The sequence below is a fragment of the Bos taurus genome, chromosome 5 (assembly GCF_002263795.3).
Source record: "Bos taurus isolate L1 Dominette 01449 registration number 42190680 breed Hereford chromosome 5, ARS-UCD2.0, whole genome shotgun sequence".
Taxonomy (NCBI): Eukaryota; Metazoa; Chordata; class Mammalia; order Artiodactyla; family Bovidae; genus Bos; species Bos taurus.
Genome location: NC_037332.1, coordinates 111,169,735 through 111,184,487, shown reverse-complemented (window position 1 = coordinate 111,184,487; position 14,753 = coordinate 111,169,735). Strand labels below are relative to the sequence as shown.

Genomic DNA, 14,753 nt, shown 5'->3' with positions numbered 1-14,753 from the left:
TGGGAGCCTGGTGGGCTGCCATCTGTGGGGTCGCACAGAGTCGAACATTACTGACATGACTTAGCAGCAGCAGCTCCTTGGAAGAAAAGCTATGACAAACCTAGACAGCACACTAAAAATCAGAGACATCGCTTTGCCAACAAAGGTCCGTCTAGTCAAAGCTGTGGTTCTTCCAGTACAGATATGGAACTTTTCCACAACTTTAACATGTATGGATGTGAGAGTTGGGCCATAAAGAAGGCTGAGTGCTGAAGAATTGATGCTTTCAAAATGTGGTGCTGGAGAAGACTCTTGAGAGTCCCTTGGACACCAAGAAGATCCAACCAGTCAATCCTAAAGGAGATCAACCCTGAATATTCATTAGAAGGCCCGATGCTGAAGCTAAAGTCCCAATACTTTGGCCACCTGATGTGAAGAGCCAACTCATTGGAAAAGACCCCGATGCTGGGAAAGATTGAGGGCAAGAGAAGAAGGAGCTGACAGAATATGAGATGGTTGGATGGCATCACCAAGTCAATGGACATGAGTTTGAGCAAACTCGAGGAGATAGTGAATGACAGGGAAGCCTGGCATGCTGCAGTTCATGGGGTTGCAAAGAGTCAGACATGACTTAGCAACTGAACAACAAGAACAAAATATAAGCCAAGGGGAAATGCGTTATGGAGAAAAGCAAAAGCAGAAAGACCAATGATGAGGCTCTGGAGACCGTCCAGATGACCATGGCTGAGGCAGAACAGTGGCTGTGGAGGAAAGTGGACAAATTTGACATGCAGTTTAAAGTTCAGCCCTGAGGATCTCCTGATGGCCCGTGGTCAACATGAGGAAAAGGATGGAGGCAAAGATGATTCCTAGTTTCCTGCCTTTGTGAAGTGAATGTGTGACGGTGCCATTCACTGAGAAGGGGAGGACAGGAGAGAAGAGGTTAGGGAAATAGTAAGAGTTGCATTTTGGAGTTCTATATTTGTTCTGGAAATATTGACTATCAGTACACTAGAATAACTGAATTCCACCTTAGACGATTATTTTTCCTATTTCTTGAATCAGTCTTTCCGTGAGACACCTAATTAAAGATTCTGTATGTGCTTTCTGGATAGTGGTTATGTCTACAGTGCATTTCAGAGATCTGAGAATTTTATTACTGTTTTAAAAAGCATGGCACATCTTGAATGTAGGTCATCATCAAACATGCCCAATCCCTTAATAAAATTCAGAGAGAAATCTAGAAGTTAATCATTTTGCCCTTCTTGTTGATCACAGTCCAGCATATCCAGCATGTTCAAGCTACAGCTTCGTTTCCCTCAAGTTAGCAGTTTTAACAAAATGGAAATAGTGGTGCTTGATTTTCCCTCTTCGTGTTACTATCAATACCGTCTGTATACAGGGCATGTCTTGGGAGGGAGCTAATGCCGTATGCCATGAGTCTCCACACACCGCCCCCTTTGGAGGAGCACTGAAGAGACTGCTACTCACTGACCCCAGTCCCAGTGAGAGGGGCTCTGAGATATATTCCCTGGAATTGGAGAACCGGTGCCTGACTCGTATCTGGAATTTCAGCCAGGATCTGACTCTGGCCTGAAGTGAGAGACACTGACCAGTCACGTTGGCAGTAAAGCCACTGAGGCCTGGTGAGTTGGTTTCGGCCTGTGCCCCAGAGTTGATCAGAGTGGGGAGCTGCCCAGAGGTGTGTTTGGCAGGACGGAGAGCCATCGTGGTCATCTTGGGTCCTGTCCAGTAGGGCTGCCTGGAGGGCAGAGAGACCTCAGCAGAAAGAGCAGTGACCGCCAACAGTATATGACCACAGCAGGGACCAGTGAGGAAGAGACAGACCCTTGTCCCTTACCTGTCCCTCACCCGCCCCTGTGAGCTCATAGGAGGGAGCTTTGTTCCTTTAAGTCGACCTCCAGAAGACAGAGGGAAAGAAAAGTAAAAGAGCGGCTGGAGCAAAAGCCAGGTGGGACAGCCCCTGGTGTGCGGGGGAACCTTTGAGGCACTTGAGAATGGCTGACTCGCATGGGGCAGGCAGCTGGAGACTGGAAGGAGAGTTGGAGCTCTGGCCACTTGGATGGAGCACCTCTCACTCCTCGCATCCGTACTGTCTCTCCCTCTGATCTCTGTGCTGTGCTTCTGAATCTTTGTACCTGTCTTCCAGTTCCCAGTTTTTTCTTCAACTGGAGTTAATCTGCTGCTTAAATCAACCAGTTACATTTAAATTTTCAGTTATTTTATTTTTCATTTTTAGAGGAGGGCATGCAACCCACTCCAGTATTCTTGCCTGGAGAATCCCATGGACAGAGGAGCCTGGTGGGCTACAGTCCATGGGGTCACAAGGAGTCAGACACGATTGAGTGACTAAGGATAGCACAGCACAGAAGTCTATTTGGATCTTTGTCAGATCTACTTGGTTTTATTTATTTACTTACTTTTAGCCATGTCCTGTGACATATGGGATGGGGGATCTTAGTTCCTCGCCAAGGGATTGAACCTGCACCCCCTGCATTGGAAGCACAGAACCTTAACCACTGGACCAACAGGAAAGTCCTGTGTTCTGTTTGTATAATTTCGTATTTCTTGCTCATGTTTTCAAGCTTTTATTTCTTTATAGAAGTTAAATGTATCTGTGGTCATTTTATATTCTGTATGTTATAATTCCAATGAATTAACAATGTCTGAAGGCTTTGCTGGTCTAATTCTGCTGACTTTTGCATTTTCAAGCACAATGTACAGTACATAATCCATCCTCAATATATTCATTGCAAAAATGAATGAATGAAAACATGTGAAATAAAAACAGCAAAGGAAACAATAGATAAATTATAGTGTTGTAAATCATATTATATTAAAATGTAAGCTGTGGAGGAAATAGGTGAAGGAGATTAAGAGGTACAAACCTCCAGTTATAAGTAAGCTATGGGGGTGTAGCATACAGCATAAGGTAATATTGTAATAACTTTATATGGAGACAGATGGTTACGAGACTGGTCATGGTGATCATTTCATAATGTATGCCGACATCAAAGCGCTATGTAGTACACTTGAAGCTCACATAATATTGTGCATCAATTATATTTCAATTAAAATGCATATATATGTGTATAAGCAGAAAGCTGTAAGAACAAGGACCATCCCCCTCTGCCAAAGGAAGAGAAACAGTACCTAGCATCTTAGGTGTTCTGTAAGGTATTTTCCAAAGGGACATATATAATTTGTGAAGTTTTAATAGTTGAGAGGTTTTCATGTGTGCTTATTTTGAGTAACTCATGCATCATGAGAAATAGTAGTTGCTTTTGAATTCACAATTTAAATTATATTTAAAGGTTTTTTGCAGTATTTCAGACTTAGGCATGATTTTTACTCAGTGTTAAGTAAAAAATAGTTTGTCACTGGTCTGTACATCTATGGGGAAAACGTTTGACAACTGTAGTTCTTCAACGTCATCTTTCCACAGCACGCCAGCTCCCGTGTTCTCAAATACAAGAACCAGCGCTCACAAAGTCTTGGTTATGCTTTGTGGTCTGCGAATGCAGAAATTTCTGGGGGGAAAGGAGAGTACCTGGTGTGTTCAGGTCCCCATCTGCTTCCAGACAGGGCCATGGCAGCAAGTCCCTCATAATGCCACTTCTTTAGACTGTCCCGGAATAACAGTACCTGTTTACTACATTTGTTTACTGTGGGCCAGGTACCAGTTCAAATGTTGCGTATGTTTAAGTCACGTCAGAATTAGACCGCTGGTCCAGTTCCGCTTAATATTTCACTCTCCTGGAGTCACATGCAGGGTTTTACTGTGCTTATAAGGGTTGGTTGGATGGTGACAAACACTTGCGCCCTCAGGCACCTGCCCATTGCAGTCAGCCTGGAGTGTGCTCTGTAGCACACGGAGACCTCGGCCTGCCAGACACCGGATCCACGTAAATGCTAGCCTAAAAGACAGAAAACGGCGCTCTAGGTAATGATCACCAGCTTCCCGAAGATATTTAGAGCTTCAGTTTTGATAATGATAATCTGTTAAGGGAAATTAGGATTTCTATTATTGGTGAGACCATAACTATGGTGTAAAATTTAATAATAAGCATCCAGTACCTATATTATTGGGTTGGCCAAAAAGTTTATTCAGGCTTTTCCATGATATGTTACAGGAAAACCCTAACATACTTTCTGACCAACCCAATATAATCCAATCATTATGATCTGTTTTCTTTTTTTGGGGGGGGGAGGGTGAAATTAGCAACTATTTATTGCTGTGTTCATTGAAAGGACTGATGCTAAAGCTGAAACTCCAGTACTTTGGCCACCTCATGCGAAGAGCTGACTCATTGGAAAAGACTCTGATGCTGGGAGGGATTGGGAGCAGGAGGAGAAGGGGATGACAGAGGATGAGATGGCTGGATGGCATCACTGACTCGATGGACATGAGTTTGAGTAGACTCTGGGAATTGGTGATGGACAGGGAGGCCTGGCGTGCTGCGATTCATGGGGTTGCAAAGAGTCGGACACGACTGAGCGTCTGAACTGAACTGAGCTGATTGCCGTGATCATCCTGTCTCTTCTGCTAGAGTTTTTATCAGTGACAGTGGACGCTGGCTTTTAGACCACTGTCCCTGAGTCCCCTTGCCAGAGGTGCTAATTTATTTGGTCTTGGTGTAACCTGACCCAGGGGAGTTTTAAAAGCTCCCCTGGTGGTACAGTCAACTTAGTAAAAGGTTGGGCAGGATTTATTCAAGTTGAACATACAGTCGTCTGGTTCTCTGAGGTCACGACAAACACTGACACCTTCCCTCCTGAATCCCTGCTCCTGGGAAACGGACTCAGGTTCCCATGATCTCTGGTCACAACATCACTGCCAGCCGATCAACACATAACCTTGTTTTATGTGTGTTCCTGTCTCAAGACACTTTATTTTATACAGTTGCTTCATTAGCATTGAACTCACAGCTCACAGCACAACATTACAATCCATTTTCATGGCCTGAAAGTCTCAGCTGTCCCATTTGATGATTTTTAAAGAAAAGCACCTTTAAATGTGTCCATATCTCTATTTCTCTATGCAAAGCTAAGCCATTACCTCAAACATATATCAAAAGAAGTAGTAAATATACTTGACATATTTCATAACTATAATTCCAAATATATTTCCTTATTTTAATATCTGGATATAATATATACTACAGTTAAGTATGATGATACATGATAAAAAATTCTCAGAATCCACAACTGTGTGTCTATACATCCACTATACACACACGTACATACACACACTTAACATAGATCGTAGGGAGAGTATAGCTATGCTACCTTATAATGATTATTTGGGGCTTTATGTAAATATTGTAAGGTAAATATATTAAAATGTTCATGTCAAACATGTTATTTAAGTTTCACGTTAAATATCCATTTTAAATTTATAGCTTGTCTACTCTAAACGAATATATTAATGAGCAATTCAAATCACCCCTCCGTGTTAATAATTTACAACTGTGGCCTCTTAGCAAAATGGCCTTACTATCTTCAGGTCCTATTTTCTCTGATTAACATAATTACTAAAGCAGAAGCGCCTTTAGTTACACGATTTTAAACTACAGAAAGACGCGGTGTGGCATCCGTCTTTTGTCATCCTTGCCAGCTCTCTGCTTTGTAGCTGTAATTAGACACTGTATCAGACCAACAGGAGAATTGACCACAGCAAGAGCGCTGTTGGAATATAACACCCATTATTAGATTCTCAGTATAATAGAATATAAAATAATTTGCAGTGATTATAGTACCTGAAACAAGGCAGTGGAATTATTGAAAATTGTAAAAGAGCTACCAGTATGGGAATGTTCCTGTCTGTAGGCAAGGTTTCTCAACTCAGAATTAAATCTGATGTTCTCTTTTAAAAATGATTTCATCATTGTCTCTGAACCAGCAAAAACATTTTCCAATACCTTCGGCAGCATAGCTATTTCTCTTTTGTCCTTAGGCTCAAAGCATGGAGTTGTGTTGTTGGCTGTCTTTTTTCCTTCCCTTGCTTCAGGCATTTTGGTGATATCTGTATTTAAATTTGCTGTCTGATGTCCTACATAGGGAATAAGCTTCTTCCTAAAGATAACTATCAACCAGTTTTAATATGACTGACATTTCAAGGTCCTGTTTTACATTAATCAAGGTTTTTAGCAGGTGTAAAGCACTGTTACAATAAAGAAACTGAGTACAGTCTCATAATTCAATTCTAGACTTCCCATCCAGGAGTCTGCTGGATAGATAACTTGAGAATAAAGCTTTTTGACATTCAGGTTTAAATGGAAAGAAAATGAGAAACCAGATAAAGCAAGCCAACCAAATTAATTCACTCTATATTCCTCTCTGCCTTTTCAGTGGAACTCACAGAAATTCTCTCCCAGAGAAATTTGGGAGTCCCTCATGAAACAATCCCTTTAGTGTTTTAGTGTTTACAGAATATCCACTTTTGTGCTTTGTGTTCAAGCATAAAAAGACAAACCTTTTGCTGTTCTCCATCAAGCCCCCACAGGTTCTCCTGGGCTTCTGAAATTTTTCCATAAATGCTATTCTTTCTTCATATGAATCGAAGAAAAAAATCTACCCCACCCACACCCCTTCCTAGGAGAAAACAAACAGGCACAGATACATAGGTCAACTGTGTACTTAACTCTGTCCCCCTCTGCAGGGTCCCGCATCCCTAAAGGCAGCCCCAGGGACAAATGTCCTGATCCCAAAGCTCCAGTCACTTCAGTTATGTACCATTACAACAGTTGTTGGTCAAGAAGTACTTGGTGCAGCTGGTTCTCGTTATTCTCTCTCATAGTCCCCTAATAAAAAGAGCATTGACTTAGAAATCAGGAATTTGGGCTTCTGGTCCTACTTCTGCCCTTGAATCATTTTGTGAGCCTGACAAGTCACCTGACCTCTAGAAATCTCAGGTTCTCCTGTGTATCACAAAAGGACTGAATTAGAATGTCCTCTAAGACATCTCTTGTCCTCTACTCATGTTCCTTTTAACAACTGGATCATCCAGATAAAGATTCCTGGAACAAACATTTATCAAGTGAGTGTTAGGTACTCTGCCAGTCACTTATGGATTGAACAAGTTGAACACAATATATGCCATGAGTGAGTGTGCAAACTCTAGGGGGTGTCAGAGCTGTCAACAAGCTCTAACGAGGTGTCAACAACAAGATTTGTTCATTGCTGACATCAGAGCTTAGTGCCTGCCACATACTAATACTTAATAAATATTTGGCAAATGAATGAATAATATTTGAAATATGATGTGTGTGCATGCTTAGTCATGTCCGACTCTTCACGACCCCATGGGCTGTAAATATTTGAAATGATAAGTGAAAACAAGAATATTCCCATTGTATCATGCAAAACAAAGAAAATAGGGGTTCATTTTAACTTGGATGATATATAAAGGATTTCACCAAGGAGGCAGTATTTGAATTGAGTTTAGAAGAGTGGAAAGGTTTTTGATAGAGAAGAAGGGTAAGGATGAGGATGTTCTAGATTGAAGGAAGAGCACAGAGAGACATGAAACCAGAGACGTGAAAGTGTATGTCCACCTGATGGCCATCAGCCTGGAGGCTGGAATCAGGTATAAAGAGGGAGGAGCATTTCGGGCAGAAGGAGCAGCATGGGTGAAGACTTGGTACTGGAAATAAACATGGTGAATGTGAAGAACTGGGAGAGGTTCAGCAGAACCGTACAGTCTTAGGAAGAGTATGCTGCAGTCCATGGCGTCGCAGAGGCTTGGACACGACTTGGCAACTGAACAGCAACAACAGCACAAAATGAGACGAGAGGTAAATGGGGACGGACTTACAAAGAGCCTTGTAAACCCTGTTAAGTAGTTTGAAGACGTGCTGGAAAGAAGTGACATGAGCAGGTTTTCAGTTTGGAAAGGCCACTCTGGCGGTACCGTGCAGAATGAACTGAGAGAACGGGCGGGGAGACCTCTTAGAGGCGGTAGTAGCAACTGTGCTCCAAATAACCTGCATGACCGGGGAGTTAATGGTCATGTTAATAGAGGTAGAACAAGCACCCAGGGTGAGCAGGCTGGAGGGTAGTGAGACCGCCCTGTACAGAGAGATGGGTATGTGCTGGGGGCTAGAACTCAGCAGAAGTCAGAGCTGAGAATTAAAATGTGTGAATTACTTGCATACAGGTGATGGATCTCATCCTCCTTTAAGAGCAGTAATAGGTGACATCACCCTGGGATATGGTAGAGGCAGAAGAGAAAGGGGCCGAGGATAGACTGTCTACATTTTGGAGGAGACAGAGCCAGGGAAGAATACTGAAAAGGTTGCTTAGTGAGATGGAGGAGTGCCAGCAGAGTTCACTTGAAGCATCCACAGAGGAATGAGTTTCAAGGAGTGTCTTGAGATTTCAGTTTCTTTCTTTCTTTAGATTTAGATGGAGTATTATTATGACTATTGTCATCAGAAAGTCACTGTCATTCTGAATTATCTTAGTTTACATGTTGCTAAATTTCAAGATGATTTCATTACTTATAGAAAGACTTTTCTCCTAAGAAAAATGAAAGTCAATGGAAAAATATTTGACTAAAATTCACTTCTTAGCCATGCTTTTATGTAAATATGGTGAGCACACATGCACTGTGGGATACCATTGATCTCATATTCTACTAAGAATATATTAATCTTTTTATCAGAACCTTTATCCACTAGATATAACATGATCATATGAAACCTGGAACATTTTAGATATTATTTTTATCTAACAATCTTCTGTTTCCTTTAATCACTATTAAGTGGTTAAACGATATTCAATTTAAAAACCAAAGCCATCACCTTTTTTATCCTTGTGCTTCAGTTTGGCCTTCCACTCAACAGGCATGTATCAAACACGTCCTATGGGAATGGCACTGTTGGGTGCTGGGGTACAAAGGAAACTCCTAGTGAGGTCTCCTCAACTAACCTGTTTTCAGGTAGGCGGCCAGACTTGTATTAATAGTTAGCGAGATGACATGTTACAACTGCTCACAGGGCTCCTGACAAGATACCATAAGATAAACAGTAATAGGATAGAGCGAGGAAAGACGGGATCAAAGCAAGCGTTGTAGAGAAGGCGAGAGTTGAACTGAGTTTTTAAGTATGAAAATATCCGGAGATGAGAGGGCTGGGGGGGCGGGGGATGGGATTCCTGGTAGAGGTAGAGATTTAGGTTTCTTGAGCTGTCTGATTCTGTGGTGAACCAGCAGCAGTTTTGCCCAGGTTAGCCTCCAACTGTGGATGAAATGGGAAAGAAGGTTAGAGTCAAAGAAAATTTGCTTTTCATTATAATAACTCACAGCCTGAGAGTGGTAGCGCCGAGCATCTCGCTGCTCACCGTGAGCTGCCCTTTGATGAGCACTGGGACGCGCCAGCACTTCATAGCAACTCGCACAGCTCCCATGCCTCCTGTCTTCGGGGGAGCTCAGACGAGACAGTCTTCCTTTTGCCCTCTGTCAGTTTCCTTTCTTTCCATATACTATTTCACGTGAAATTATTCGAGAGCGAGTCCCTAGCACTGACAGTGTTGGTAACAATTTACATCCAGAAACTTGGACCAGGCTCATAATTCATATTCAATAGATAAATTTCAATTCCTCTCCATTCTCTCAATCCCTTTGATTTGTAGTAAATATTACTTGTCTGTTATATTCCAGGTACTTTTCCCATTATATCCTAGGTACTTTGATGATATTAATGAATAAAAAGGACAAAGATCCCTGACCCAGTGGAATGTACATTTTAGTAATCGTCACAACGGTTCTGGAAAAATTGCTTCTTTTCTCCCACCGAGTTATTATGAAAATTAGGTTGCTATCTAAGAGAGTGATTTTCTTTCATGGGCCCTGGATTAGACACTGGGGCGAGAAGACATTTTTTATTTTGGGGCAAAAAGACTTTTTTGTAGCTGGGGGTTCTGTGAGGATAGACCAGTATGAGGTGGCATGTTTTCTCTAGTTTATCTTGTAAGAGATGAAAGTTTGAAGGAACTAAAAATAGAGTGGTTTCAGAGATGGAAAAGTGGGTGAAGGGAGAAATATTTAAAGACAAGTTATTTGAAGCTTGCCTGGCCTTGGCTTCAGTGAGGAGAGAGAGAGAGAGAAGACAGCCACAGAACGACTAGTCATCACTTAAGCTTGGGTATACTTTAAATAGACAGAATAGAAACAGTGAAAAAGTAGAATCGACTAAACAGCAGAGAATTCTGTTACAGCATAAAAATACCCAATTATTAAAAATGCAATAAAGTTGACATAGAGTACTTTCCATTTTACTATTTTTATAGCTCTTTCATTTGTTATTTTACAGATGCTGTGCCTGTTCCCTCAGAAAAAACCCCATCTCTGCAGACAAATGTGAGTCTGGTCAAGAACTTGGACAGTACCATTACAAAGACCGTCACAGGAAACCCTCTGCAAATGCCTTTAGAAAAGCAGCCAGCTGCAAAAAGCTGTGACACGTTGACGACTTTACAAGCACATTGGCCATCTAGTCAAGAAGAGTTCATTGGCCCTCATTTAAGGACATCAAAGTCGGATTCTACTTTCCGTAACCAGGCCTCCGTGGAGACATTGTATGTATCTCCCTCATTCACAACATTTGACCCAATGAAAGAGACTGTAATCAGTAAGGGTCATCAGAAAGCAACACGGTCCGGCCTGGTTCCGATGGAGGATGAAAACCTCAAGACCTTAGCCACATGGGGTGAGTCTACAAGAAACCCCTCTTTTGAAGTACTCTTCTTTTACTTTTCTCTGCTTTCTTTCTCCTCATTTGTTGCCTTCTCTTATTTTCCTCCCGTTGGTATGAAGAGAGGTACTTCTGAGTTGGGAAAGTGCCCCTTTTAAAAAGGGCTAATAGCAGATCATCATCATCATGGTTACATGTGCTTGAGTGAAGCCCAAGTTCTGAGCAGTTTTGATACAGAACAAATTAGAAAGAACTAGCATTAAATACGGAGAAGGCAATGGCACCCACTCCAGTACTCCTGCCTGGAAAATCCCATGGACGGAGGAGCCTGAGGGGCTGCAGTCCATGGGGTCATTAGGAGTCGGACACGACTGAGCGACTTCACTTTCACTTTTCACTTTCACGCATTGGAGAAGGAACTGGCAACCCACTCCAGTGTTCTTGCCTGGAGAATACCAGGGGGAGCCTGGTGGGCTGCTGTCTGTGGGGTCGCACAGAGTCGGACACGACTGAAGCAACTTAGCAGCAGCAGCAGCAGCACCAGCATTAAATAAGAGCTTCCTGTCAAACATTTAGGTTACTTATTTAAAATCTATATAAGAGAAAGTGATTAGTGTGTATATTGGTGTGTATGCATACACATACATCCATATGGGTATGTATGTGTGTGTTTTCCCTTTTTTAAAAGCGCTGTGTACTGATAACAAAAAAGGGGCAGGGGGAGTAGAGAATTGCTTCCCTCTTCTGTCTTACAAAACATGGAGAGGGTTGCAGTATTGTTAGACTGGTTGATAGAGGATAAAGCCAGTTGAGATCCCAGGTCATTGGCTTTCAGTTGTTAAATCCTACATTTCATAGTTTATACTTTCTTCTTAGAGTTAATTAGTAAAAGAATAACCCATTTGCTGGTACATACCCCTGGTGGCTCAGATAGTAAAGAACCTTACTGCAATGAAAGAGACCTGGGTTCAATCCCTGGGTTGGGAAGATTCCCTGGAGAACAGAATGGCTACCCATTCCAGTATTCTTACATGGAGAATTCCATGGACAGAGGAGCCTGGCCTTCTACAGTCCTCAGAGTCTCAAAGAGTCGGACATGACTGAGCGACTAACGCTTTCACTTTTTTTTCATTTCAAAGACTAAGTAGTTTATTGATTCTCATGTGTAATAATGCTTACTAACTCATAAATATAATTTTTAAAATATGAACTTTTAAAATATAAATCCTTTAAACTGCCTCAAATTCAGGTCAGAAGTACAATAGAAATACAAACAATGGAAGCCAAAATTGTTTGAGGTTAAAGAAACTTACCTTAATGCTAGTAAGGTCAGTGACTAGTAAGAGATTCTTCTTACTGCTCTTCCCAGAATTTTTTTTAATTGAGTACCTAAAAATAAAACTAATTCTTAGTTTTGTCACAAAATTAACTTTTCTGCTGAGACTACTGATGGAGAAACCAATTAGTGCTGGTTACAATAGCCAGTGCATGTTATGATTAGCTCATGTGCATGCTGTCCCCTGGGAAGCTGTTACTTTGGTCCATTTCTTCCACAAATACCACAAAAAGAAAACTGAGAATACTTTGGGTCATAGCTTGTATATCAAGTATATTTAATTATGAAAAATTACAAGAGGTTCCTCTAAAATCAGTTAGCAAGGAAGACTTTTCCTCCTACTTACAATGAAGTAGATAGCATTAGTCTAATCCTCCACGAACAATATTGGTTAAAGCTGGAAAACTATTAGAAATCATTATAAAACAACGAAGGTAGAAAACGCCTGATGGTCAGGCTCCTAGGGGAAAGGATTGTGATACTGTGATGCAATAAGTAATGTATATTTGGTCTTCACCCCTGGTTCCTAGCACGGAACTTCTGAAACCCTTGTCATTTTCCTGAGTGATAGAAGAGAAAGAGGCATTTTCTGTTATTCATCATAAACAGAATATGTTTATGTTTCAACTCCATCCCCGACCTCTGGGGAGAGGAGAAGGAATGGCCAATGATTTGATCAATCAAAAGCCAATGGGGACTTCCCTGGTGGTCCAATGGATAAGACTCCATGCTCAGGGAACTATTAATAAGATCCCACATATTCCAACTAAGCCCACATTGCAGCTACTGAACCACATGCCCTAGAAGCCTACACCACAGTTAGAGAAGCCCACATGCTCCAACGAAGACCCAGCGCAGCCAAAACAAATAGTAAATGCTTTTTAAAAAAGAGCAAGCAGGTGACAGTGATGGATAGTTTCAAAAAAACCAGGGGCCAATACTTTGATCAGTCATGCCTATGTAATGGAACCTCTGTAAAAACCGTGGGCCATGAGGTTGAGAGGGCTTCCAGGTTGGTGAGCTCATGAACGTTCTGGGAGGACGACCGCCCAGAGGAGGCACGGCAGCTCTGTGTCCCTTCCCCATACCTTGCCCCGTGCATTTCTTCCATTTGGTTGTTCCTTTATAATAAACCAGTCATAGTAAGTAAAGCAAGGTCCTGAGTTTTGTGAGCCATTCTAGCAAATTATCAAACCCAAAGAGGGTACCGTGGGATTCTTCAATTTACAGCCAGCACATCAGAAATAGAGGAGGCCTGGACCTGCAGCTGGCATCTGAGTAGTGTCTCAGTTTTCTCCCCCTTGCCTGTTTGCCTGTTAGCAGAGCAGGGTGATAGAAGCCAAGGAAACACGAGAGGCCTGGGCTTTCTGCTGTCTCAATGAGCTTGGGAGGTAGGGTTGGCGTTTGGGGCTTCCAAGGTGTCAGGGACTTAAGGGGCTAATATTTCAGAGGGGAGGGAATCACAGAGAAAAAGTCCACAAGTCTTTGTGTAATTTCTTACTGTTACTTTTGCCTGCTGCTAAACTGCTCAGGTTTTGGATAAGGTGCCGAGAAACTAAATGGGAAGAAGCCAAGAAGCTAACCAGAGATTCTGATAGTCTTGTGGTGCTAAGAAGACGGAGGTTGGAGTTTAGGATATGCAGAATTGTAGGGGCTATGGTAAATACACCGTCCTTTCAGCTGGGCCCTCTAAAGGGCTACACCCTATGCATCAGAGGTACATTCTGGAGTAAGGACAGCCTGGAAATAGAACAGCCCTCCCAAATGCTGAAACCCAGCTTCAGCTAGAGCAAAGTATCTGAAGACAATGAAATCCTTTCTTGAGTGGTGCTACAATTTTTCATGCATAAGGTTTGGCATTCACCAAAAAATTACCAGGCATACCAGGAAATGAACAAATGACCAGAAATACAGGATAAAATAAACAACAGAAACAGACTCATAAATAATCTAGATAATGAAGTTATAAGATACATACTTTAAAATAATTATGATTAATATATGTAAAAAAAAAAAAAAAGAAGAAAAGATGGGGGAATTTCATTGGAATAGAATACTGCTATCTGTAAAAAGGAGTCAACTGAATTCCTGAATTCCAAAGCAGAAAAATAATTAGCTTAAATTAAGACCTTGAGGATACTATTCCCTTCATAAAGGTTAAGGTGTCAAAAGAGAGAGCTCAGTACTGGCAACAAAGTTGAAAAGTTATAAGGGAAACCCTGAAAGGGAGGGAGACTCAGAAGGAGTCTCATATTCCATTTGTAAACTCTGCCCAAATTCTTGACCAATAAGACACACATTTCTACTTTTCTATAAAAGGCATTACTGGAGCCGACCCCGGCTGCCTGGGCCTCACCTACCTGCAGCTTTGCCCCGTGCCCTCCACAGTCAAGACTGGCCCCCATGGCAGGCCCACCCTGTGCCCTGCTGGGTGCCCGATGGCTTTGGCGTGGGGTTTGGACTGTCCTCCCACTGAATGAAGAGGGTGGAGCAGTTATTCTGCGTGGAATAAATGGTCCCAAGTAGAGCTGTGGGGAGAAGGCAATGGCACCCCACTCCAGTACTCTTGCCTGGAAAATCCATGGACGGAGGAGCCTGGTAGGCTTCAGTCCATGGGGTCGCTGAGAGTTGGGCATGACTGAGCAACTTCACTTTCACTTTTCACTTTCATGCATCGGAGAAGGAAATGGCAACCCACTCCAGTGTTCTTGCCTGGAGAATCC

The 14,753-nt window shown here is 42.1% G+C and overlaps 1 protein-coding gene across 5 annotated transcripts in view; it reads left to right on the top strand.

The window, feature by feature from the left end:
• Positions 1-14,753, top strand: part of ENTHD1 (ENTH domain containing 1) — a 97,676-nt gene that overhangs the window by 72,051 nt on the left and 10,872 nt on the right. For all 5 annotated transcript variants that reach the window (XM_059886591.1, XM_059886593.1, XM_024991974.2 and 2 more), the window contains one exon: positions 10,314-10,709. In XM_059886591.1, the coding sequence (XP_059742574.1) occupies positions 10,314-10,709 (396 nt within the window). The remainder of the gene's footprint in view (positions 1-10,313; positions 10,710-14,753) is intronic.